This window comes from Chiloscyllium punctatum, chromosome 40 (assembly GCF_047496795.1).
Source record: "Chiloscyllium punctatum isolate Juve2018m chromosome 40, sChiPun1.3, whole genome shotgun sequence".
In the NCBI taxonomy this organism is placed as follows: domain Eukaryota; kingdom Metazoa; phylum Chordata; class Chondrichthyes; order Orectolobiformes; family Hemiscylliidae; genus Chiloscyllium; species Chiloscyllium punctatum.
The window spans coordinates 68,889,839-68,917,061 of NC_092778.1; the positions used below are offsets into that span (position 1 = coordinate 68,889,839).

Consider the following 27,223-nt stretch of genomic DNA (forward strand, 5'->3'; position numbering starts at 1 on the left):
GCCTTTACCATGGAACACGCTTCCTAACTCATGTCTAATCGCATCATATTTCCTCTTCCCCTGTTAGATAGCTTCCCATTTTGCCTAATCCTCTCCTCCTCCATAGCTATGTAGAATGTGAGGCAGTTGTGGTCACGATCACCAAAATGCTCTCCCATCACAAGATCTGATACCTGCCCCGGCTCGTTTCCAAGCACTAAGTCTAGAATGGCCTCCCCCCTCGTCGGCCTGTCAACGTACTGAGTTAGGAAACCCTCCTGAACACACCTTACAAAAACAGCTCCATTCAAATCTTCTGCTCGAAGAAGGTTCCAATCAATATTGGGAAAGTTAAAGTCAGCCATTACAACAACCCTACTACGTCCACACTTTTCCAAAATCTGCCGACCTATGCTTTCTTCCATCTCCCTGCTACTATTGGGGGGCCTGTAGTAAACCCCTAAAGAGGTGACTGCTCCCTTGCTGTTCCTAATTTCTACCCATACTGACTCGGTAGGCAGATCTTCCTTGACAATGGAAGCTTCTGTAGCTGTGATACCCTCTCTGATTAGTAGTGCTACACCCCCTCCTCTTTTCTTTTTAAATGCTCTAAACCCTGGAATATCCAGCAACCATTCCTGCCCCTGAGGAACCCATGTCTCTGTTATGGCCACAACAACATAGCACCAGATACTGATCCAATGGTCCTTAACTTCCCTCATCAGCCACGGTCACCCCTGCTTCCCCTTAGGATCTTTCTTCCTTTTTAGAATGAACTAATCCTGCATATTCTGCATTATACCCAGAAATACCTGCCATTGTTGCTCCACTGCCATCCCTGCTAGGGTATTGAACCATTGAACTTTGGCCAGCTCCTCCCTCATAGCTGCATAGTTCCCCTTATTCAACTGAAATATTGTCACTTCCGATTCTACCCTCTCCCTTTCAAACTGCAGATTAAACCTTATTGTGGTCACTACCTCCTCATGGCTCCTTTACTTCGAGGTCCCTGATCAAATCCAGTTCATTGCACAACACCAGATCCAGAATTGCTTTCTCCCTGGTAGACTCCAGCACCAGCTGTTCTAAGAATCCATCTCTGAGGCACTCCACAAACTCCCTTTCTTGGGGTCCAGTACCATCCTGATTCTCCCAGTCTACCTGCATGTTGAAATCCCCCATAACAACTGTAGTAATATCTTTGTGACAGGGCAATTTCAGCACCTTATTCAACTTGCACACTACATCCAGGCTACTGTTTGGGGGCCTGTAGATAACTCTCATGAGGGTCTTTCTACCCGTAGAATTTCTATCCATACTGACTCTACATCTCCTGATTCTAGGTCCCCCTGCGCAAGGCACTGAATATCATTCCTTACCAACAAGGCCACCCCACCCTCTCTGCCAGTCAGTCTGTCCTTACGATAGCACTTGAAGCCACGTCTCAGTTATCCCCACAACACCGTAACTGCCAATTTCCAAATGAGCCTCAAGCTCATCCATCTTATTTCTAATGTTTCGTGCATTCATACGTAATATTTTTAATTTGTTTTTCCCCTTACGCTACCTATCAATCCCTATTTCACTTGACCTTACGGTATGATCATTTTTTGAGTTTTCTGCTCCATTGATTCTTTGTCTTTCTTGATTTCTCTTGTTCTAACTTTCCCTTTAACTTCCTTCTGAAACTTCCAGTTTGTCCCCTCCCCTTGCTATTTAGTTTAAATGCAGCTGTGTTGCAGTGGCAAACCTACCTGCCAGAATGCTGGTCCCCCACCTATTAAGGTGCAACTCGTCCCTCTTGTATAATCTATCCTTACCGCTAAGCATACCCCAGTGATCCAAGAATTTAAATCCTTGCTTCCTGCATCAGTTCCCCAACCACACATTCAAGTCCATTATCTCCCTGTTCCTGTCCTCTCCAGCCCGAGAAACTGGAAGCAAACCAGAGATAACTCCCCTGGATGTCCTGCTTTTCAGCCTTCTTCTGAGTTCTCCGAAGTCCCGCTGTAGAACGTCCCTCCTCCTCTTCTTCCTGATGTCATTTGTGCCGACATGCACCACCACGTCTGGCTCTTCACCTTCAGCCTTGAGGATTTCCTGCACACTGTCTGCGATGTCCTTCATCCTGGCACCAGGAAGGCAGCGCACCATCCTCAAATCCCGCCTGTTGCCGCATAAACCCCTTTCAGTCCCTCTCACCATGGAGTCTCCTATTACCACGGGCTCTGTGATGTCTGACTGCTCGGCTCTGCCTCCACGCCAATTTCTGATTGGCAGACCTGACCGTGCCTCGGACTGGCAATGACGTCTGTCTCTACGGTTTCCTAATGTGGCTGAGTTAACTACTTTGGCAGGCAGGGCGTTCAACGCCCTTAGCAGAAACTGCCTCCGATTTCTGTCTTAAATCTATCACCCCTCAATATGTGGCTATGCCCTCTTGTACGGGCTGACGTCATCATCCTAGGAAAAAGACTTTCACTGTCTCCCCTACCTAATCCTCTTGTATGTCTTTGTCTTTATCAAATCCCCTCTGAGCCGCTTTCTTTCCACTGAGAACAGACCCAAGCTCTCAGCTTTTCCTCATAAGACCTTCCCTCCAGACCAGACAACATCCTGGTAAATCTCTTCTGCACCTTTTCCAAAGCATCCACATCCTTCCTGTAATGGGGCAACCAGAACTGTACACAATATTCCAAGTGCGGCTGCACTAGAGTTTGTACAGCATGACATTACAGCTCTAGAACTCAATCCCTCTACCAATGAAACCTAACACACTGTATGCCTTCTTAACAGCACTATCAGCCTGGGTGGCAACTTTCAGGGATAGAACATAGAACATTACAGCGAGTACAGGCCCTTCAGCCCTCGATGTTGCGCCGCCCTGTCATACTAATCTGAAACACATCCCACCTACGCTATTCCATGTATGTCCATATGCTTGTCCAATGACGACTTAAATGCACTTAAACTTGGTAAATCTACTACCGATGCAGGCAAAGCATTCCATACCCTTACTACTCAGAGTAAAGAAACTACCTCTAACATCTGTCTTATACCTATCCCCCCTCACTTTAAAGTCGTGTCCCCTCGTGTTTGCCGTCCCCATACTTGGAAAAAGGCTCTCCCTGTCCACCTTATCTAACCCTCTGGTTATCTTATATGTCTCTATTAAGTCACCTCTCAACCTCCTTCTCTCTAATGAAAACAGCCTCGAGGCCCTCAGCCTTTCCTCGTAGGGCATGGACTCCTGCCCACTTTCCGAGGACCCCTTCGCCCACCTCCAACACACTGCATCCACCTGCACACCCCGCACTGGCCTATTACCTGCCCTCGACCTCTTCATTTCCAACTGTTGGGACATTAACCGCCTCAACCTGTCTACCTCCCTCCCCCACTCCAACCTCTCACCCTCACAACGCGCAGCCCTCCAATCCCAACCTCACCATAAAGCTAGCGGATAAAGGGGGCGCAGTGGTAGTCTGGCGCACTGATCTCTACACCGCTGAAGCCAAACGTCAACTCGAGGACACCTCATCTTACTGCCCCCATCACCAAACCATCATCTTCCAGACCATACAGAACCTCATAGTCCGGGAACCCCGAACTGCCCGGTTCTATCTCCTTCCCAAGATCCACAAGCCTGACCATCCTGGCCGACCCATTGTCTCAGCATGCTCCTGCCCCACTGAACTCATCTCTACCTACCTCGACACTGTCCTATCCCCCCTAGTCCAGGAACTCCCCACATACGTTCGAGACACCACCCACGCCCTCCACCTCCAAGACTTCCGTTTCCCCGGCCCCCAACGCCTCATCTTCATCATGGATATCCAATCCCTCTTCACCTCCATCCGCCATGACCAGGGCCTCCAAGCCCTCTGTTTTTTCCTCTCCAGACGTCCCCAACAGTACCTTCCACCGACAGTCTCATTCGTTTGGCCGAACTGGTCCTCACCCTTAACAATTTCTCCTTTGAATCCTCCCACTTCCTCCAGACCAAAGGGGGAGCCATGGGCACACGTGTAGGCCCCAGCTATGCCTGTCTCTTTGTTGGCTACATAGAGCAGTTGATCTTCCGTAATTACACCGGCACCACTCCCCACCTCTTCCTCCGCTACATTGATGACTGCATTGGCGCTACCTCGTGTTCCCGTGAGGAGGTTGAGCAATTCATCAACTTCACCAACACATTCCACCCTGATCTTAAATTTACCTGGACCATCTCTGACACCTCCCTCCCCTTCCTGGACCTCTCCATCTCCATTAATGATGACCGACTTGACACTGACATTTTTTACAAACCCACCGACTCCCATAGCTACCTGGATTACACCTCTTCCCACCCTACCTCTTGCAAAAATGCCATCCCATATTCCCAATTCCTCCGCCTCCGCCGGATCTGCTCCCAGGAGGACCTGTTCCACCACAGAACACACCAGATGGCCTCCTCCTTTAGAGACCGCAATTTCCCTTCCCACGTGGTTAAAGATGCCCTCCAACGCATCTCGTCTACATCTCGCACCTCCGCCCTCAGACCCCACCCCTCCAACCGTAACAAGGACAGAACGCCCCTGGTGCTCACCTTCCACCCTACCAACCTTAGCGTAAACCAAATCATTCGCCGACATTTCCACCTCCTCCAAACAGACTCCACCACCAGGGATATATTTCCCTCCCCACCCCTTTCTGCCTTCCGCAAAGACCGTTTACTCCATGACTACCTGGTCAGATCCATGCCCCCCTACAACCCACCCTCCCATCCTGGCACTTTTTCCTGCCACCGCAGGAACTGTAAAACCTGCGCCTACACCTCCTCCCTCACCTCTATCTAAGGCCCTAAAGGAGCCTTCCACATCCATCAAAGTTTTACTTGCACATCCACTAATATCATTTATTGTATCCCGATGCAGTCTCCTCTACATTGGGGAGACTGGGCGCCTCCTAGCAGAGCGCTTTAGGGAACATCTCCGGGACACCTGCACCAATCAACCACACCGCCCCGTGGCCCAACATTTCAACTCCCCCTCCCACTCGGCCGAGGACATGGAGGTCCTGGGCCTCCTTCACCGCCGCTCCCTCACCACCAGACGCCTGGAGGAAGAACGCCTCATCTTCCGCCTCGGAACACTTCAACCCCAGGGCATCAATGTGGACTTCAACAATTTCCTCCTTTTTCCTCCCCCCCCCCCCACCTCACCCTAGTTCTAAACTTCCAGCTCAGTAACTGTCCCCATGACTTGTCTGGACTTGTCCTACCTGTCTATCTCCTTTTCCACCTATCCACTCCACCCTCTCCTCCCTGACCTATCACCTTCATCCCCTCCCCCACTCACCCATTGTACTCTATGCTACTTCTCCCCACCCCCACCCTCCTCCAGCTTATCTCTCCACGCTTCAGGCTCACTGCCTTTATTCCTGATGAAGGGCTTTTGCCCGAAACGTCAATTTCGAAGCTCCTTCGATGCTGCCTGAACTGCTGTGCTCTTCCAGCACCACTAATCCAGAATCTGGTTTCCAGCATCTGCAGTCATTGTTTTTACTTCGTTGATTCCTTCCATATCAGGCAACATCCTAGTAAATCTCCTCTGCATCATTTCCAAAGCTTCCACATCCTTCTTAAATTGCGGTGACCAGAACTGTACACAATACTCCCAAGTGTGGCCGTAGCAGAGCTTTGTACAGCTGCAGCATAACATCCTGGTTCCGGAACTCAATCTCTCTATTAATAAAGGCCAAAACACACTATGCCTTCTTAACAACCCTGTCAATCTGGGTGGCAACTTTCAGGGAACTGTGTACATGGACACAGAGATCACACTGCTCATCTGCACTCCCAAGAATCTTGCCATTAGCCCAGTACTTTGCATTCCGATTACTCCGTCCAAAGTGTATCACCTCACACTTGTCCACATTAAACTCCATTTTCCACCCCTCAGCCCAGCTCTGCATCCTATCTATGTCTCTCTACAACCTACTACATCCTTCGTCACTATCCACAACTCCACCGACCTTTGTGTCGTCCGCAAATTTACTAACCCACCCTTCTAAGCCCTCATCCAGGTCATTTATAAAAATGACGAACAGCAGTGGACCCAACACCGACCCTTGCGGTACGCCGCTAGTAACTGGACACCAAGGTGAACATGTTCCATCAACTACAACCCTCTGTTTTCTTTCAGCAAGCCAATCACTGATCCAAACTGCTATGTCTCCCACAATCCCATTCCTCCGCATTTTGTATAATAGCCTACTTTGGGAACCTTATCAAACGCCTTGTTGAAATCCATATACACCACATCAACCGGTTTACTCTCATCAACCTGTTTGGTCACTTTATCAAAAAACTCAATAAGATTCATTAGGCACGACCTACCTTTCACAAAACCGTGCTGACTGTCCCTGATCAGATTATTCTTTTCTAGATGGTTATAAATCCTATCTCTTATAACCTTTTCTAACACTTTACCAACAACTGAAGTGAGACTCACTGGTCTGTAATTACCAGGGTTGTCTCTACTACCCTTTTTGAACAAGGGAACCACATTTGCTATCCTCCAGTCCTCAGGCACTATTCCTGTAGACAATGATGATTTGAAGGTCAATGCCAAAGGCTCGGCAATCTCTTCTCTTGCTTCCCAGAGGATCCTCGGATAGATCCCATCCGGCCCAGGGGACTTGTCTATTTTCACACTGTGCCGTATTTCTAATACCTCTTTGTTGCGAACCTCCATCTCTTCTAGTCTAGATGCAAATATCTCTGTATCTTCCTCGCCAACATTTTCATATAGTACTTATACGGATCTATGTACATGGACTCCAAGATCCCTCTGCACATCCACACTACCAAGAATCTTGTCATTGACCCAGTATTCTGCCTTCCTGTTATTCTTCCCAAAGTGAATCACCTCTTAGTTATCTGCATTGAATGCCATTTGCCACCTCTCAGCCCAATTATGCAGTTTATCCAAGTCCCCCTGCAACCTGCAACATTCTTCCACACTGTCCACTACTCCACCGATTTTAGTGTCCTCTGCAAACTTACTAACTCATCCACCCATGCCTGCATCCAAGTCATTTATAAAAATGATAAACAGCAGTGGTCCCAAAACAGATCCTTGTGGCACATCACCCATAACCGGATTCCAGGCTGAATATTTTCCATCAGTCACCACTCGCTGCCTCCTTACAGAAAGTCAGTTTCTAATCCAAACTGCTAAATCACCCTCAATCCCATGCCTCCACATTTTCTCCAACAGCCTACCACGTGGAACCTTATCAAATGCCTTACTGAAGTCCGTGTATACTACGTCAACTGCCCTACCCTCATCCACATGCTTGGTCACCTTCTCAAAAAACTCAGTGAGGTTTGTGAGACACAACCTGCCCTTGATGAAACCATGTTGACTATCTCCAATCAAATTGTTGCTTGCGAAATTATAATAAATCCTGTCTCTCCTAATCCTTTCCAAAACCTATCCTACAACAGATGTAAGGCTCCCTGGTCTATAATTACCTGGGTCATCTCTACTGCCCTTCATGAAAAGGGCACATCATTTGTAATCCTGTAGACAATGACGACTCAAAGATCAAAGCCAAAGGCTCTAATACCTCCTGCCTTGCTTCCCAGAGAATCCTCTGATCAATCCCACCCGGTCCACAGAACTTGTCTACTTTCACTCCTTCTCGAATTGATAATCCTTCCTTACTAACCTCTATCTTTTCTAGTCTAATATGTTGTATCTCATTTTTCTCCTCTACAATATTCTCCTTTTCCTGAGTGAAAACCGATGAGAAATATTCGTTTAGCACCTTTCTGATCTCCAAAGGGTCCACACACAACTTCGCATTTCTATCTTTGGGCCTATTCTGACCCTAGTCATCCTTTATTCCTCACATACCTATAGAAAGTTTTAGGGTTCTCCTTTATTCTACCTGCTAAAGACTCCTCATGTCCTCTCTTTGTTCTTCTTAACTGTCTCTTTAAATAATTCCTAGCTAATCTGTAGCTCTCCATCTCATCTGAACCATCTTGTCTCATTGTCACATAAACCTCCTCCTACTGCTTAACAAGAGATACAATCTCTGTAGTAAACCACGGTTCCCTTACCTTCTCACTTCCTCCCTGCCTGACAGGGACATACCTATCAAAGACCTATAAACTAGCTCCACATTTCAATTGTCCCCATCCTCTGCATTTTGTTACCCCATTCTATGCTTCTCAAGTCTTGCCCCATTGTTAACTCTTGCCCCGTAGCAATGTACCTATCCTTTTCCATCGCTAAACTAAACGTAACTGAATTATGGTCACTCTCTCCAACGTGCTCACCTACCACTAAATCAAACATCTGGCCTGGTTCATTACCAAGCATCAAATCCAGTGTGGCCTCCCCGCTAGTCGGCCCTTCGACATACTGTGTCAGGAAACCCTCCACACACTGGACAAAAACTCATCCATTGGACACACTAGAGTTATAGCATTTCCAGTCAATGTTGGGGATGTTAAAGTCCCTCATAATGACCACCCTGTTCCTTTCACTCCTACCCAGAATTGTTTTGCCAATCCTCTCCTCTCTCCTGTTTGTAACCTCAGTCCATACTACCTCAGTAGACGAGTCCTCGTCAAAAGATCTTTCAACCACTGTTATGCTGTCCTTGACTAACGAGGCCACACCTCCCTCTTTTATTGCCTTCCCTGTTCTTAATGAAAGATCTAAGCTCTGGAACCTGCAATGTCCATTCCTGACCCTGAATTATCTTGAAATTATGTGTAGATTTTGCCCTGCCCATTATTGGTATTACTTGGCTGCTGTTTTCTGGTGCTGCTTTTTCACTGCAATCGCAGAAGTTTGGAGGGTGCCGGTATTGCAAAGAAAGAAGAAGGGAAATCTTCACGACATAAAACACATGGGCAGTGTTTTATAAAATTTGCATGTACAAATAAATAGGACCACATTTACTTGGTTTTGAGCGTTGTTGCTTTTTGGATTTCTCTTTAAACACTTTGGCTGTGTCTGAAAGTTGGTTTCATGGAGCGATGTTAAAAAAAATCCTTTATCCTGTCGGTCATCCTAATGACCTTTTTTTTTTGTTCGAGGGAGAGATCTCACCACAGGGACCTTCCATTACATCCTGGTTCATTCCTCCATCTATCCTCTTGTTTCCTTGCTTCCCCACTGGCATCTTCCTGTGCAATCTGAAAAAGTGTCATAGTTGCTGTTCAGCTGTTCTGTACTCCGAGTCTAAAGACCCATACACACTTTTCCAGGTGAAAGTGTTTCACTTGTACCTCTGTCAATCTAATCTACTGCATTTAATACACTCAATTTGGTCTCCTTTACATGAGTGAGACCAAATGCAGACTGTTTTGTGAAACACCTCTGCTCTATAATTAGCAATGTTGCTTCCCATTTCAATAAGCCATCTTGTGACAGGGTTATGGTTGGTAATAACAGTTTTGTCCAAGGCTTACCAAGCACCACCCCTCGCAAAAAATGAGCAATCTATATATCTCTTCGAGTAGCTTTATGGCACAAATCCATTGCTACATTCTGTTTTAAGATATAGCAAGACTATTGATCTAATCATTTTCACAGTGGTGTGTCATTGTGGTAAATCTATCAAGTATCTGATTTTGGAAGATTTGGATGATGTCAGGCCATAAGAAAACAAAAAAGCAATGCAATTCATTTCTAGAAGAACAGAACTGGAAAGCAGGCAAATAAATGTTAATCTTGTATGGAGTATTACTTAATCTACAGAATGTGAACAGTTCGGATCTCCATAACATTAAATAAAAGTGAGAAATAATATTGACATAGTAGCAATTTTGCACTCATTTTAGGAAATAGGTAACTGGTTCAGGGTTTTCAACAGACAGTGACTTAATGGGTGGCTTACTCTAGGTTTTCAAGATTGAAGTGGATTGATTGGCTAAACATAGGGAGGAGCTGAAAATGTGTTGCTGGAAAAGCGCAGCAACATTTCCAACAACACATTTTCAGCTCTGATCTCCAGCATCTGCAGTCCTCACTTTCTCCTTAAACATAGGGAGGAGAAAAGCTGGTGATGACTAAGGGCCATAAATATGGGACTCACTAATAAATCTAATTGGGGAAAATCAAAACAAACACTTTTTACCCAGCGAGTATGTAGCCATACGCAAACCAAAATGAAAATAAGTTCTCTGACATTTGTTGAAGTTACTAAAGCTGATTTTAGTGTTACTGTTCTTATGAGAATTTTTTTAAGAATGCAAGCAACCTCTTGTAAACTTAGATAAACTTTGCAATACTTGAATATTTTGTCACTGTGTTCTCTTTTCAACTTTTGAATTTAATATTCTGTTGTTTTTAGGACTATGTTAACTGTGCTGAGGTTTGGATAGAGTATACATGCAAGCATTTCTCAGTAAGTAGAATTTCATACCTTTCAGATTCAAAAACATAAAACTACCTTTTTTAAAAATACTAATAGTGTATCATCTAATTTGACAGAAACGAGAAGTTAATACTGTGTTATCAGATGTCATTAAGCATTTAACTCCAGATCGAGCTTTTGAAGATGCTTACCCACAGGTAATGTGCCACAGTTTTGGGAAAACAAAGTAGGGTGTAACCCTGTCCTCTTTCTCCTCATTCCCCATTATTTGGATTGTCTTATTTTCTCATAATTGATGTGCTTAAGTCTTGCTATTTCCACAATACCCATTTTATTCTATGCAAGTAAGGAAAACTTGAAATAAAAACAGCTGAAATTGTTAGACTTGCTAGAATTTAGGGTGGAACAATGGCTCAGTGGTTAGCACTGCTGCCTCATAGCACTGGGTCCCAGGTTCGATTGCACCCTTAGGCAACTGTGCAAACTCCACACACGTTCTCCCTGTGTCTTTGTGGTGCTCTGGTTCCTCCCCAAGTTGAACGGTGTTTAGATTAGGTGGATTGACCATGCCAAAATGCCTATAATATCCAGGGATATGAGGTTAGATGGATTAGTCATTGAAAATGCAGGATTACAGAGATAGAAATGGGGGTGTTGGGTATGGGTGCGATACTTGAGTCTGGGTGGTTTGCTGTTCACATGGTCAGTGTGGCTTCAATGCACCGAATGGCCTGCTTCCACGCTCTAGAGATTTGGTGATAGATGAACCTCCGTAAGCTTGTGATTATATTTAGATTTGAAACTTCTAAAACTTATAAACTTTGTCCTTGAGGGTATTCACCATCCTCAAATTCTTTTCAGTTCATAGAATAAAAGTTGAAGTGATGTTGACAAACAAAACGTCACTTTCATCAAGAAATCTGTTCTGTAATGAATGACTTAGTCTCTCGGGAGGTCAAAAGCAAAGAAAAGGAAAGAGATGAGAAAGAAAGGTGAAGATAGAGATAGGACAAAAGTCAGTATAAAGTTAGAGGTCCAAAAATAAGGGAGAAGATTTGAGAGAAACAACATTAACAGAAATAAGTCAACTGTATGACTCTAAGTTTTTTTTTACACCCTGTGATCTGTGCATCCTTACTTACTGTGATCAGCCTGTACTACTTTAAACAAAGCTTTCATTGTACTTCAGTACATGTGAAAATAAATCAGTCAGTCAGGTGGTCAGTCCATGGTCTTGACTGTTTAGAGTCTGAGAGATGTACAGCATGAAAACAAATCCTTCACTCGTCCATGCCAACCAGCTAACCTAAATAAATTTAATCCTATTTTCCAGCATTTGGCCCATGTCCCTCTAAACTCTTCCTATTTATATACCCATCCAGATACCTTTTAAAGGCTGTAATTGTACCAGCCTCCTCCACTTCCTCTGGTAGCTCATTCCATACACATACCACCTTCTATGGAAGAAGTTGCCCCTTAGGTCCCTTTTTAAATCTTTCCCTTTTCATTTCAAATAGTTACACACCTTGAGCTTAGTTCTTCCTCCTTCATCTTTGATTTCCATCATCTGCTTTGCTTCAAAGCCAGCTTTGTTTTGGTGAAGCAGGGCTCACCACTCTGGGCAGTCCAGTATACACTCTCCCCAGCTCTTCAGGTTGGATTGGTTCTCCTTCATGTGTAATTTCAAGATTTCTTGAAACATTTCTGCTGGCTGCCTTATGAGTTGATGATATTTCCTTTAGCTGGAGGGTGACTGTAATTAAATATGTGTCTGTGTAATCCTCAGCCTTGGGAACACAATGCTATGCCTCTGGCTGACACTCCAAAACCTGGCACTTGAGCTGATCAAACCAGTGGCACTTCCTACATATGTGGTCACCCAGACTACTAGGAGTGTCTTGAGATTTCCCTCAAAGTACAGGTCAGATACACACTGGAGTTTGATCCTCTGCCCTACCTTGAATTAGTCTTTGAACCTACTTCCATTATGTTAATTTTACTCTCCCTTTTCCTACTTCAGCTTACTTACATTACTTAAATTTTACTGTATTGCTGCTGATTTTCACTTTGTTTCTGTTGCTGCTTTATGCACTTTTCTAAATCCTTGCTGTTTACTAAGTCTCTTAACAACATTTTCTAACCAGTCAATGAACTTGTACACTTTGTAACGTCATTCTTGTTTCGTCAACAAGAAATGACTGCCTCTCACTCTCTTCCTGGACTAACTCATTGCAGGGCATTCTTTCCAGATAATCAATTTGCAATCCTGACTGCAGGGCACACTCTCTTGCCAGACTGTTTCACCCTGATGCTGACTGCAGGGCATTCTGAATTCTCGATCTGTCCAAGAACAGAACATCCTCTCAACATCTATCCTTGCTAAACCCCTTCGAATCTTTGTTTCACGAAGATCTAATCAGTATTCTTTCAATGCTATTTGTGACATCCTTACTTTTGTACTTTAATTACTTTAACTTGACCTGTCACTTTCAATGGTTTGTACCTGTGAACTCCAGACCTCTCCCTTCCTGCATACTTATGAAAATTTTGTGGTTTGTTACAATGCCTCTCCCCATTCTTCTGCCCTAATGTTTCACTTCACATGCACTCACTTTGCCTGTATGTTTTCGATTAATATTACATTTTTGTCTTAAAATTCATCCAAATGTGTATCTGGTATGTAATGAATAAGCATTAGACTTAAAATATTGTTTGCCATTAGAGTTGAATGGTTCTGATTTATGTGCATCCCTTTGCTCATTTTATTGATGTTTCTTTTCAGCTTCAATCAATTATAGCAAAAGTACTAGATCAGTTTCATGACTTTGCGGTTCTGTTTTCAATGGTAAGTTGTTGGTTCTTAATTGTTATTGGAAATATGTGTTCCTGTGTTTCGAATTGCAGCAATTCTTTCTCTAACCACATTGAGTTAAAAACCAAATGTTATTCTTTTTCCCCATCCTTTTGTTTAAAAAAAGAATTCATGATGGGTTGTCTTATGCCAAATGGACTGCAATAGTTCAGAAATGCTGATCACCATGACCTTCCAAAGGGTAGCTAGGATGGGTAATGCATGTGGACCCAGCTGGCACCACCCATATCCCATGGATGAATAAAACTGAGATTAATAAGATAAGCAACTAATTTGAATGTGAAGATTATTAATCTTAAAGTCTGTTTTGTTCAAATGATTTGGTCAAGTTCCATGAGTTTTGAAGGACAATTGAAACTCCCCTTGTCTAATTTCCATGGTTTTTTTTAAAACTTATGTTCCATCGAGTTGTTTGCCAAATTTGTCTGAAATTGGACAGAAACAAAGTGTGAATTTTAGATATTTTCTCATCCGCCTGTTCAGAGGAGTTATTACAAATCTCTGGAGCACGGCAGCTTTGAGCCTTGCCCTTCTGGCTCAGAGGTAGGAGCACCACCAATGCACCACAGGATCCCTAATTTATTCATTTTATTATAAATCACAGGGTTGTTCATGTATGGATGCTATAATGAAAGCATATGATTCTTTACTGTATGTTATAGTAACCAGCCCTTTCATCAACAAAACCTTGACTGTTAATAAATAGTTTTGTGCCTGAGGCCAAAGATGTGTGTTAGAAAGTGCCATGCAACTGTTGCAGTTAAAAACCCCTGTAAAAATGAATAAATGACTGAATAGATTAAAGCAAATACTGTGGATATAGGAAACCTGAAATAAAATCAAAGTGCTGAAGAAACTCAATAGATCTGGTAGCATCTGAGAGAAACAGTCAAGATTTTGAGTCCAATATGAACTTCATTGTTCCAAAGAACTTAAAATATTAACTGTTTCTCTCCTACAGATGCTAGAGATATGCTGAGTATCTCCAGCATATCTATTTTTAATTCGCACATCATCCCATCTAAGTTATCACAATAGAATCCCTCCAGTGCGAGAAGAAGCCATTTGGCCTACCAAGTCTGCACTGACTGTCCAAAGAGTATCTCACCCAGGTCCGCTTCCGAATCCTGTCCCCGTAACTCCACATTTCCCATGGCTAATCCACTTAGTCTACACATTTGTGGACACTACAGGGCAATTTAGCACGGCCAATCTATTTAACCTGCACATCTTTGCACTGTGGGAGGAAACCCACGCAGGCATGGGGAGAATGTGCAAACTCCATGCAGACGGTTGCCCGAGTGTGGAGTCAATCCCTGGTCTGTGGTGCTGAGAGGCAGCAGTGCTAACCACTGAGACATTGTGCCATCTATGTACTCCGAGATCTAATGAAAACGTGCCATAAATGTTTGTCATCCACAATGGAGACCTAAGAAGGCACTTTAAATCCTGTATGATATTAGTGAGACACTAATAACTGGATACGATACTTGATTTCTAATGTATTCCATTCTCAGGAGAAGTTCCTCCCTTTCCTGGATATGTTCCAAAAAGAGTGTGTCAAAGTGGAGGTCTGCAAATCAATTATGAATGTTTTTATTAGGTAAGCGCAAGCTCATGAGAAGTATCATTTACTGTGTGTGACTGTATGACTCTAAGTATTAAAATCTGCCATGTGAATGTTTATTATAACCTTCTCCAGCATTAAACCTAAAAGACTACGATCTTGGACCTTCTATAAATTCTGAATCAAGTCCATTTGTTATTTCACCCCTTTTGAAGTATTCATGTAATAATAGTTTGTTGTACTTACAAAAACACGTTGGCATTTGAATTCCTCTTCAAACACATGCCCTGGATTTTAACTATTCGTTTAGGACCTTGAATATTAATAGAAGTCTGACAAAAATAAACTGTGCTCCAATTTTAGACCATAAGAAGTCTATATATGTGTGAAGTTTGCAGTGAGCAGCATGAATACTAAAGTATAAGATACTTTTAGCTCTTTTGGGACGCTATCTGTTATAAACTTGGTATTGTTTGATCAAGACATAGAGTGGAACTCCTAGACAGTGCAGTTTTAGAAAGTCATTTCTCATTGTACCAACTGTCTCGTTTTACATTTCACATCATTTCATGCAAGGTTATAATATCCTTTAAGATCTTGCCTAGTTTTTCATTCCCTCCCTGAGAATGGAAGTGTATAGAAACCAGAGTAGCCCGTTAAAAAGATGGAAGTGTAGTGCTAATGCAGTGACCAGTGTAACGACCAGACCCCCAAGCAAATGCTCTCTAGACACTGGTTCAATCCTACCAAGGCAGCTAGTGGAATTTAAATGAAATCAATAAATCTAGAATATAAAGCTAATCTGTGGTGATTAAGAAACTGTCATAGAGTCAGAGAGATCTACTGTGCAGAAAAAGATATTCAACTCATTGTTCTTGGCGTGCGTAGACTCAGTGACTTAACTATTCTGAACCCATCATTGACTGTTTTAAAAGCTTGTGATTCTCTTGTGGAATCTGCCATCCTTGCCTCATCTTGCTTATACGACTTTAGACCCTCAGCAATATAGTTAATTGTACAAGTAACTCAGTTCAACGGAGATTGGGGCTGGGAAATAAATACTGACCTAGCCAGTGGTGCTGACATACCAAGAAACATTGAGGGGTTAAAAAACACTCAGGTTGATTTTACGACTGCATTAAGTTATGGTTCCTTTACAAAGAATTCTAGTTCTTCGCTTTCAAAGATCTAATCTTGAGACCCTTCCAATAGCATCTCAAGCTACTGGCTGCTGAGACTCTGTTCAACTGGAATCCCAAAGCTGTCTCTGGTATCCACTCACTGAAACAATTCCAGCTATTTTGCAGATCGCTAGCTAAACTGCCATTGCCACTGGATGTCTCCTAGTTCCAGTATATCTCTGCTGCTCCAAACAATTACAGTTTGTGCTTCCTTCACACTCCACCCAACTCCCCCTGCTGCGCTGAACTATCAGTGGCTCCTAGATCCTTCATGAATGCCTTGATACTCTCAGAAGCCAAGTCAAAAACCACCTCTTGCATTTTGGGTCTTGGACTGCTCCTGAGCCTCAACTACATGCAGCCAGTGACCTTCAGCTGCTGCGTTAACAGCACAGCTGAAAGCAGCAATGTCTCTGTTTGTAGCCAATGTCCCTCAACAGACTAATTGATTGATTGATAGGTTAATCAATCACAGGACTCCCCATTTATGGCTATCTTGGCTCCTGTGGTCACGTTTTCATTCCACTGCCAACACTGTGCAGGCATATTCGTGTGTGCAGTACTTAAATAAATGAGACCTGAGTATACCTGGCCTATCTGCTCCATGCGCGGCCTGGAGTGCATTCAGCATGCCAAGCTTTCCAGTCCTTGGTTTCACCTGTAAGTTCACCCATGATGTTAAACCTGTCACAAAATTTCCTTTTGTGGCTTTTTTCTTCATTATCTTCTACTTGTTGAGAACCTGCCTCATCTGTAATCCATTCCTGTTCTGACTGAAGGTCACTAGTCTGAAACATCAGTTCTCTTTTATCAATCCATGGCTGCTGCCTGACTGAGTATTTCAGAGAGTTCTATTTATGTTTCAATTAATTACCCTTCTGTACGTCAGGTGACATTTTTTTTTGTTTTATATTCTAGGCAACAGCAAGAATTGACCCGTGACCCTGTCATTCTTAATGCTCTGATGCATATTTGCAAGACAATGCACGACTCTGTCAAGTAAGTTACAATTCCTTTCAAACAGTAATTTAAAAACGACTTCTGGAACAATGGTGAGAACTCAGAAGTGACCTTCCCTAGAAATTTGTTTCCTGACTTTGGAATGATTTTGTTATTCTCTTCCTTGACTCTTTTTCCTCATCCCCTAAAGTATGTGGCTAATAGATTGTTGATTACTGTTTGTTGGATCCTTCAAACTGACTGACTATATACACTAGCATGTTTTCTTAAAATATTGCAAATAATTTTAAGTTTCAAGCACTTTTATAAATAGATATCAGTAAAGAGCAACCGGTTTTCTGTTTACAGATGTTGACGAGCCTGTTGTGCCATTTCCAACACTTTATTTGATGTTTTAAACAGAAAGTGCTGGAGAAACTCAGCAGCTCTGGCAGCATCTGTGGAGAGAAAGCAGAGTCAATGTTTTGGGAATTGAAGCCTTCGGAATGTTTTGAAAAATGGTCTCCTCCAGACTTGCTGTGTTTCTCCATAGCTTGTTTTTATTTGATTTCCAGTATCCACAATCCTTTGGCTCAGTTTTATTCTTTTTTTTAATTTTTCTGTTTGTTGTGTGCGTGTGTGTGTGTCTCCATACAGCCTTTATTGTCAGTCCCTGCTTGAGAAGTTGATGGTGAGCTGTAGTCTTGAACCAGTGCATTTATGGGCTAAGATTAGATAGGGAATTCCAGGACTTTGAGCCAGGAACAGTGAGGGGCTGATGTTTATGTACGTTGTATGACTTGGAGGGAAATTCCAAGGGCACAGTGTTCCCCTAGACCTGCTACCTTGTCCTCCTACACGATCGAGTTTGTAGATTTGGGAAGTGCTGATGAAAACATTTTGGTAAGTTGTTTATAATGATATACCGGTCTTCAAATCAAATTGTAATGCTTTTGCAAATTAATTCATTTATGAATCATATGATCAAAGAGCTACCTGTTTCTAATTGGATTTGCTGCTGTCAATTAGAGAGAGTTATAGAGATGTACAGCATGTCCAACCCATCTATGCTGACCAGATATCCCAACCCAATCTAGTCCCACCTGCCAGTACCCAGCCCATATCCCTCAATCCCTTCCTAATCATACACCCATCCAAATGCCTCTTAAATGTTGCAATTATACCAGCCTCCACCAATTCCTCTGGCAGCTCACTCCATACACGTACCACCCCCTGTGTGAAAAAGTTGCCCCTTAGGTCTCTCTCTTCTATCTTTCCCCTTTCACCCTAAACCTATGCCCTCTAGTTCTGGACTGCCCAACCCCAGGGAAAATACTTGGTCTGTTTATCCTATCCATGCCCCTCATAATTTTGTAAACCCCTATAAAGTCGCCCCCTCAGTCTCCGACGCTCCAGGGAAAACAGCCCCAGCCTGTTCAGCCTCTCCCTTTTGCTCAAATCCTCCAACCATAGCAACATCCTTGTAAATCTTTTCTGAACCCTTCCACAACATCTTTCCGATAGGAAGTAGACCAGAATTTCACACAGTATTCCAACAGTGGCCTAACCAATGTCCTGTACAGCCACATGACCTCCCAACTCCTGTACTCAATACTCTGACCAATAAAAGAAAGCGTACCAAACGCCTATCTACCTGTGACTCCACTTTCAAGGAGCTATGAACCTGCCCTCCAAGGTCTCTTTGTTCAGCAACACTCCCTAGGACCTTACCATTAAGTGTATAAGTCCTGCTAAGATTTGCTTACCCAAAACGCAACAGCTCGTATTTATCTGAATTAAACTCCATCTGCCACTTCTCACCCCATTGGCCCATCTGTTCAAGATCCTGTTGTAATCTGAGGTAACCCTCTTCGCTGTCCACTACACCTCCAATTTTGATGTCATCTGCAAACTTACTAACTGTACCTCTTATGCTCTTATCCAAATCATTTATGTAAATGACAAAAAGTAGAGGACCCAGCACCGATCCTTGTGGCACTCCACTGGTCACAGGCCTCCAGCCTGAAAAACAACCCTCCACCACCACCCTCTTTCTTCTATCTTTGAGCCAGTTCTGTATCCAAATGTCTAGTTCTCCCTGTATTCCGTGAGATCTAACCTTGCTTACCATTCTCCCATGGGGAACCTTGTCGAACACCTTGCTGAAGTCCATATAGATCACATCTACTGCTCTGCCCTCATCAATCCTCTTCGTTACTTCTTCAAAAAACTCAATCAAGTTTGTGAGACATGATTTCTCTCACACAAAGCCATGTTGATTAGATTAGATTACTTACATTGTGGAAACAGGCCCTTCGGCCCAACAAGTCCATACCGACCCGCCGAAGCGCAGCCCACCCAATCCCCTACATTTACCCTAACACTATGGGCGATTTAGCATGGTCAATTCACCTGACCTGCACATTTTTGGGTTGTGGGAGGAAACCGGAGCACCCAGAGAAAACCCACGCAGACACTGGGAGAATGTGCAAACTCCACACAGTCGCCTGAGTCGGGAATTGAACCCGAGTCTCTGGCGCTGTGAGGCAGCAGTGCTAACTACTATGCCATCGTGCCGCCCACTATCCCTAATCAGTCCATACTTTGCACTTTTTTTAAAGGACTGAACTCAAATATTTTGTCTGGGTACTTGTATATCTTACAATGTTTTGGTAAGCTAAGCGTTTTGGCACCCTACATTGCTAGTGTGGTAGAAGCCTATGGGATGGTGGGATTTTTTTTAACGGATGTATTATTTTAAATGGCACGTGAAACCTCTTTGCTTTTATGACAGATAAAATTCAATCACATTTGTCCGTAACATCCGAATCACCATCGAGTTGGGTTGGAAGGTGCAATTCTGCACTGTTGTCAGTAGAGCTGCTTGTTTGCTTGTCCTCCACAGTAGTGTTTAATAAATATATCGACTATAAAACAGTAGAGAGTTGCAACAGAAAACCAAACTAAGCTTAATAACATTAGTTACTCAGGCTATTTTATATGTGATAGAAAACCATGATAATTATTTCCATGCAGATTCCACAGCAATTGTTTTTAATGTTTGAAGGAAAATATTGCAGATATTTATATTCCAAGTTATTTGTAATTACGTTTTCTCCGAATAATATAACCACTTGTTACTGTGAATTATTCATTTTCTTCTAATTTTCGTTAGAGAATTAGTGTACAGTACTTTATAATCCTGTTTTTGATTGGTTTGCCCTTTTTAATAAATTAGTCTTTAATATTATGCCTGTTTGTCTACACACCTTGAAGTGCTTTAACATTGGAAGATGAAAAACGGAGTTTGGCCATTTTAATCAGTGGATTTATCAGAATGGTGAGTGCCTGCCTTTGCTGTAAAACTGGATGTACAAGAATAGACAATATTTTTTAATTGTTGCTGAGTTGGGTTGGGGGCAAGTTCTGCAGCACAAGTTTTCAATACTGTTGCTGGAATGTTTAAGGGCCCATAGCCTTTGCAGTGTTCAGTGTTTCCAACCTTTTTGTTTTGCGATCACCTGGAGTGTTTCCAATTGTCCAAAGACTGCCATCTGTGATACTGGGGACCTCTGGAGGAGGCCAACATGAATCACCCAGTCAACACTTTTGCCTGAAGATTGTTGCAGATCTTTCAGCTTTATTGTTTTGCACTGATAGGCTGGGTTCTCCCATCATTGAGGAAGAGAATATTTGTGGAACTACCTCCTCCAGTGAGTTGTTTAATTGTCTGCCACCAATTATGACTAGTTCTGGCAGTGTTTACATCTGTTACATTGGTTGAGGGATTGCTTAGCCCTGTCTATCACTTGTTTCTGCTGTTTCTCTTGCAATTAGTCCTATTTTGTCACCAGGTTGTGTGTTTGAGTCTGAGATTGTTAGATTTTTGGTCTTACAGGAAATTGAGGGATACAAGCATTGAACAGGAAAAGCTGAGCTGAGGTAAAGGATAAGCTGTAATCTTATTGGATTGCAGAGTAGGTTTGAAGTGCTGTTTGTCTACTATCAATATTTATGATCACGTTGTTCAAATGCAATGCACTATATTCCTTATAATTCAGAGTCCTTTTTTGTTGTAGAAAAAAATAGACTGATGCGATAACTCCTACAATGCTCATGGGGAATCACTAGTTAATCTCCCTGTGGAGCCGAATGAGTGAGTTCCCTTGGTAAAAGCAATGGCCTGCCCAGCTGGAACTTGTCCTCTGAGTCCTGGTTAATTAGAAAGAACCAGTTTAAATAAATAAACTACTAGAGAAGTATGGCCCTCTTGTAGCTCAGTGACTGCGAGCCCTGGATTCAGGTCAGGTCCCACCTGCTCCTGAGGTGTGTCATAACTTCTCTGAAGAGAATAATTCGAAAATAATAGCATACAAGGGGCCCTTGTGGTGTAGTGATAATTCCCTACCTCTGCCCTAGAAGGCCTGGGTTCATGTCCCATCTGGCCTGGGTATGTCATAATGTACATTGGCAGGTTGATTAAAAATATCTATAGAGTAGACGCAAATGGACTCTTGTGGTGCTAGAGTTGTGTCCCTAGCTCTGAACCAGGAGACCTGTGTTCAAGCCTCACCTGTTCCAGAGATGTGTAATAACAAAATAGAAAGATTAACTAGAGCAGGCACATAACTGTCTGTCTTGGGCTGGGAATAGCCTAGGTACAGAGTGAGTAGTGGCTCTATTTTGTTGTTCAACCATAAATGATGTTCATTCCCAGTCGGGTTTCCTGAATTATTACAGTCTAGTATTCTAATTTAATATTACAGCAAAATGGAAATTGTTTGAATCATTGTATGATTGAAATTCCTACCATTCAACTGTAGGTAATGTAATCCATCCAGTGAATTTATTACTATTAATGTGAGTTAAAGCACGCATTTTTGCAAAAGCAACTAGATTATGATCTCTGATCATTCATATGTGGAATATTTTACTCTTTGAATGCTAAATGATAGTACATTATATAATTCTACTTACTCCTCCTGTTGTTTAATTTGTTTTGTAAGTTGTGTTTTGTGCTAATTTTGTTTCTTAAGCACTGTAATTTTGACTCCCAACGTATACTTTCCTTATATTTCTGTCCTGTATTTGGTGGTGAGGTTTCATTTGGTCGTGACTTTGAGCAGCAGCTAAGCTTTTATGTGGAAGCCCGATCAACCTTCTGCAACTTGGAACCTGTCCTTATCCAATTGATCCATGTGAGTAGAAATTATGTTCAAGCTAAACCTATAATATTTTCCTTTAAATTCTCGAATTGTGCTCGGAAGTGGATTTATCTATATCAGTATAGTTCTATATCATGATTTGGAGATACCGGTGTTGGACTGGGGTGTACAAAGTTTTTTAAAAAATCACACAACACCAGGTTATAGTCCAACAGGTTTAATTGGGAGTGCTGCTCCTTCATTGGGTGCTCTGAAAGCTAGTGCTTCCAATTAAACCTGTTGGACTATAACCTGATGTCGTGCGATATATACCATGATATTTTATTGTTTTAATTTTGAGTTGGTGTGCTGTACTTGCATATTTCAGGAGGGGGCGCTGTTTGCCAATGCGTTCTTTAAGTACATTGGTTATTTACAATCTGTAAAATTAATGTCTGTCAGGCTCTTCATGTGGTTTTTTAATAATTGCAGTATGATTAAACTTTCTCACTTCCTTGGTTCATGGAATCATAAAATGCTGAAATATCCCTTCAGCCCACCAAATCTGCACTGACATAAGTACCACTAAAAGCATACTAATCCCAATTTCCTGCACTTGTCCAATATCCTAGAATGTTATGATATCTCAAGTCCTCGGCGAAATATGTTTTGAAGGTTTTAAGGTTTCCAGCCTCCACTACTTTCCTAGGTAGTGCATTCCAGATTCCCACTGCCTACTGAGTGAAAAGGTGTTCTTTTCCCCAAATCCCCTCTGAATCTCTTGCTCCTTGCCCTAAAACTATGCTCCCTCATGATTGACCCCTCAATCACAGGGAAGAGCTGGTCTCTATTCACTCTGTCCATGCCCCTCATAATCTTACACACCTCATCATGTCCCCTTCTTCCCCCGCCGCCCCCCCCCCCCCCCCCACTCAGTCGTCTCTGCTGTGAAGAAAACAATCCAAGCCTATCTGGTCTCCTCTTACAGCTCATTTTCTCCATTCCAGGCAGCATCCTAGTGAACCTCCTTTGTACCCCCTCCAGTGCAAACACATCCTTCCTGCAGTAAGGTGACCAGAAGTGCACACAGTACTCCAGCTGTGCCAAACAAATACTGTACAACTCCAGCATTATCTCCTTGCTCGTGTGTTCTTTGCCATGACTGCTGAAGGCATCTGTCCTATATGCTGCCTATTCGTGTACTTTGCCAACTTCAGGGTGCTGTGACTAATTACCCCAAAATCCATCTGTTTCTGTAAGCTACCCAGTGTCCTGTCATTCAATAAATACTCCCTCATCTTGTTTTTTTTCTTCTAAAGTACATCCTCTTGCACTTATCAGGGTTAAATATCATCTGACATTGGTCTGTCCACCTGACTAACCCATTTATATCTTCCTGTAACCTACAACCATCTTTGCTATTAATTACCCTACCAATCATGGTATCGTCTGCAAATGTACTTAACATTTCCCTTACATTTTCATTTGTATCATTTATGTATATAACAATAAACAAAGTATTGATCCTTGTTTAGATCAGTGGTGCTGGAAAAGCACAGCAGATCAGGCAGCATCCGAGTGCAGGAAAATCGATGCTTCGGGCAAAAGCTGTTGTGATACACTGCAGGATACTGGCCTCCAGTCACTCGAACAGCTTTCTACCACTATCCTTTGTGTCGTTTTATTATTTCTGATCCATCTCGCCAAGTTTTCCTCAACTCCATGTGCTTTAACGTTTTTAATCAGTCTCCCATGTGGAACATTGTCAAAAGCTTTGCTAAAATCCATATAAACTACATCAACTGAACTTTCCTCATCTGCTTGATCATGTTTTCAAAAAATTCTAACAAATTCATTAGGCATGACCTCCTTCTGACAAGCCATGCTGACTATCCCTAACTAATTCATGCCTCTCCAAGTTGACAGTAATTTGCTGCTTCACAATTTTCAGATTACATACTATTTGAATTTGAATCAAACTGTGATCAAATTAGATGAAATGCCAAGGTTGAATTAGAATCCCAGTACACAAACTTGATAGAATTATAAAATTCTGTTCAGTGAAACTTGATTTGAGATTCAAAAGCGCGGGAAATATTGTAGTACACTTTCAGCAAATATAAATTCAGTTGTGAGTATGTAATGTTTGTGTTTCCTCCTTTTTTTTGTAAAGAGTGTGAATCAACTTGCAATGGAAACAAAGAAAGTAATGAAAGGCAACCATTCCAGAAAGACAGCAGCGTTTGTGAGGGTTAGTTTCAAATTTCATGCTGCGTTCTGAAATGCTGACAATTTAACTGCTTTGGGACACGTGTTCATTATGCAGTTTGTTCAGTAACTAATTTAATTAAAAATGTATTGGAAATTTAATTGGTTATTATGCATTTGTGCACTAGAAATAACGAAAAGTGAATGATCAGCTTGAATATTGAAATGTCTGAGAAGGGACTGTGAAGAGTCACTGTATTAGTCATGATTTATAGTTACACAGAATTGGTTCTGACAAAGTTATATATCGTTTCTCATAAGGTTAATAATTTCTGTTTTACTAACTCACAGGCTTGTGCTGCCTATTGTTTCATTACAATTCCATCGCTGACGAGTATCTTTGCACGTCTTAATCTCTACTTGCTCTCTGGTCAAACAGCTCTTGCAAACCAGTGCCTTTCGCAAGGTAAGATTAAAATAACAGACAACTATTAATAAATGACTGAAGACTGACAGGTTTCATAGACCTAATGGTCTACATCCTAGGATTTTGTAAGAATTGGATGCATTAGTTGTAAACTTGCAAAATTCCCTGAGTTCTGGAAGGATCCCAACAGCTTGGAAACTGCAAATGTAGCACCTCTTTTCAAGGAAGAAGGTAGATAAAGTAGGAAATTTATACTGCTCTAATATCTGTCATTGGGTATATGCTAAACTTCTTCATTGTGGAGGAAGTAGTGGCAGTAAGATATGTGTCCTCTTTATATATATTTATTTTTAAGTCTGCATGTTTGAATTTGAAGTAGCACGTGGGCTTTTGGTATGTGTGAAGGGGTTTAATGACTCACTTGTAAGCATGCCTGTTGCCTTAGTGATTTCTTTTGTAAAACAGTGTGAGCAAGCAATGATGTCCTGGAGAGTAATGAGTATTTTGTTTCTATTAGGAGAATTTTAAGAGCAAAGAAAATAAATAGTTGTGGGTTAGGCTTCAGTTGAGATGCACAGGGGTTGGTTTTCTCTTTTTGGAGAAACACCAATAGCTTGGAATTTTTAAAATTTTACTTAAGGAAGTTCCATGGGTTCTTGCCTGAAGCTGGATGTGTAAACTAGGTGCAATCATGGATTTTAATCGCTGAAGTTTTAAACCAGTTTAGATGAGATCCTCTCAAATGAGGAAGTTGATTGATGATGGAAAAGTAAGGATTCAGCAGTCGTGGGGATCTTCAAATCTTCAATTGGTTTATTATAATCTGGTTTATGTTAACTGTACAAGCATGGGAATTGCAAAATGAATTAGCATCACAATTTATTGTGCCTTGACTTTTTTTTAACCACATTTTGAGTGTTTGATGAGCAAAGAGAATACAGAATTCTGAGTCTCTTTTTGGATTAGATACTGAACTACATCTAAGGCTTTTTAAACTTTTGCACTGAGGAAGCTGACAAATCTTCATTTTAGCACTGCATCAATATTTGCAATGGACAAACCGTTTATTAGATTTCCTCTGTAGCTGAGATGGCAGTTGGCACATGTTTCAGTGAATTACATGCCTCTATCAGATGGAATGCATTTCAATTAATTGCCAATGAAATTTATTTACTGTGCTGTTTGGGGACTTGTAAATACTGAATAACTTGAAAACACATGCTATGGGCAAATGTTATGTTTCTAGAGAAATGATGTGCGACTTCCTGTTGTGCTCATTTGTTATTTTCTTTACTTTGCCCAGGGTAGTAATACGTTTCTAATATTTAAGATTAATTTTGGTTGGAATGTGCATTAAAATATTCATATTATTGTACACCAAGTATATTCGTTCAAGATTCAGACTTTCAAATTTGTACGTTCCTGCAAATGTAGAGTTGTGGGAGTAAGTTCCTGTCTGACCTGTTTTGGGAAGTACCTATTGGCACATTTTACCCACTCTGTGCCGGGGTCTAGTCACTCTTTCAGGTGAATACATTCTTACAATTGTTGTGAGCCCTAGTAATACCGTGTGATTTCAAGATAAACTTCAAGCGTGTTAGAAAATAGATTGTTCTGCTTATTGTTTTTACCTCTTTCCTGATAGAGCCCTGAGTTTTGTTACAGTAGATATAGTCTAGATTCATTTGTGGCTTTAAGAAATAAAATGTAATAGAAGCCAACTCCTCTGTAAACTTTTTTAGTTATTATGCTGTGAATGTAATTCATTCCATCAGTTGGTGGAAACAACAGAAAAATGCCATGATGAGGATGTTAATTCCAGCCTTTAAGATTTTTTAAAATATACCTATTTTCAGGAGAAATAGTCATGATCCTTCTTGAAATGTGTTAAGTTTTTGATACCGTGAGATTCTTGAAATGTAGTTACATTAATCCATAACTTTCACATGTTATAAATTTGTCATTATAATTGTTAAATTTGTCATTGGTAAAGAGTTTTATAATTTAAGATTATAAGTAATCTGATTGTAGTCAACCTTTTTTTTGTGGGGACCCAAATATGTAACTTGAAATTTGTTGGTCTTGAGCAATGTGTGGCCAGTTATGGAGACCCACCAGTATTGTACAAATTAAGTAGGAATGAGAAAAAATTACATAACTCTTCTACTAACCTTAACCAAATAAACTTGTTCTTGCCTTCATTTCCATCCTAAATACCATTTCAGTGAATAGATATTGAATTGTTTACAGAAGCGTGTTCACTGAAACAATTTAAAATATTCTGTTTCCTTATTTGGTCTCTGATTTTGTCTTTCTGTAAGTGTTAAGCTTGGGCTCTCGATTTGAGCTTTTAGGAAGGCAGAGTAAGTCCAGGTTTATGGCAAAATATAGCTGGGTGTTATTAACATGTAGATTGTATCACATTGGTCCTGATAAGTAAACCTACAGCACGTGGACTGCAGCAGTTGAAGAAGGCAGCTCACCACCACCTTCTCAAGGGCAACTAGGGACAGGTACAAAATGCTA

General features: G+C 41.8%; 1 protein-coding gene across 1 annotated transcript in view; it reads left to right on the forward strand.

Moving 5' to 3' along the window:
• Window positions 1-27,223, forward strand: part of vps35l (VPS35 endosomal protein sorting factor like) — a 149,181-nt gene that overhangs the window by 68,117 nt on the left and 53,841 nt on the right. The window contains exons 18-26 of the mRNA XM_072560213.1: window positions 10,336-10,389; window positions 10,476-10,556; window positions 13,142-13,204; window positions 14,749-14,834; window positions 16,898-16,978; window positions 20,195-20,258; window positions 22,018-22,116; window positions 24,236-24,313; window positions 24,622-24,736. Coding sequence (XP_072416314.1) covers window positions 10,336-10,389; window positions 10,476-10,556; window positions 13,142-13,204; window positions 14,749-14,834; window positions 16,898-16,978; window positions 20,195-20,258; window positions 22,018-22,116; window positions 24,236-24,313; window positions 24,622-24,736 — 721 coding nt within the window. The remainder of the gene's footprint in view (window positions 1-10,335; window positions 10,390-10,475; window positions 10,557-13,141; window positions 13,205-14,748; window positions 14,835-16,897; window positions 16,979-20,194; window positions 20,259-22,017; window positions 22,117-24,235; window positions 24,314-24,621; window positions 24,737-27,223) is intronic.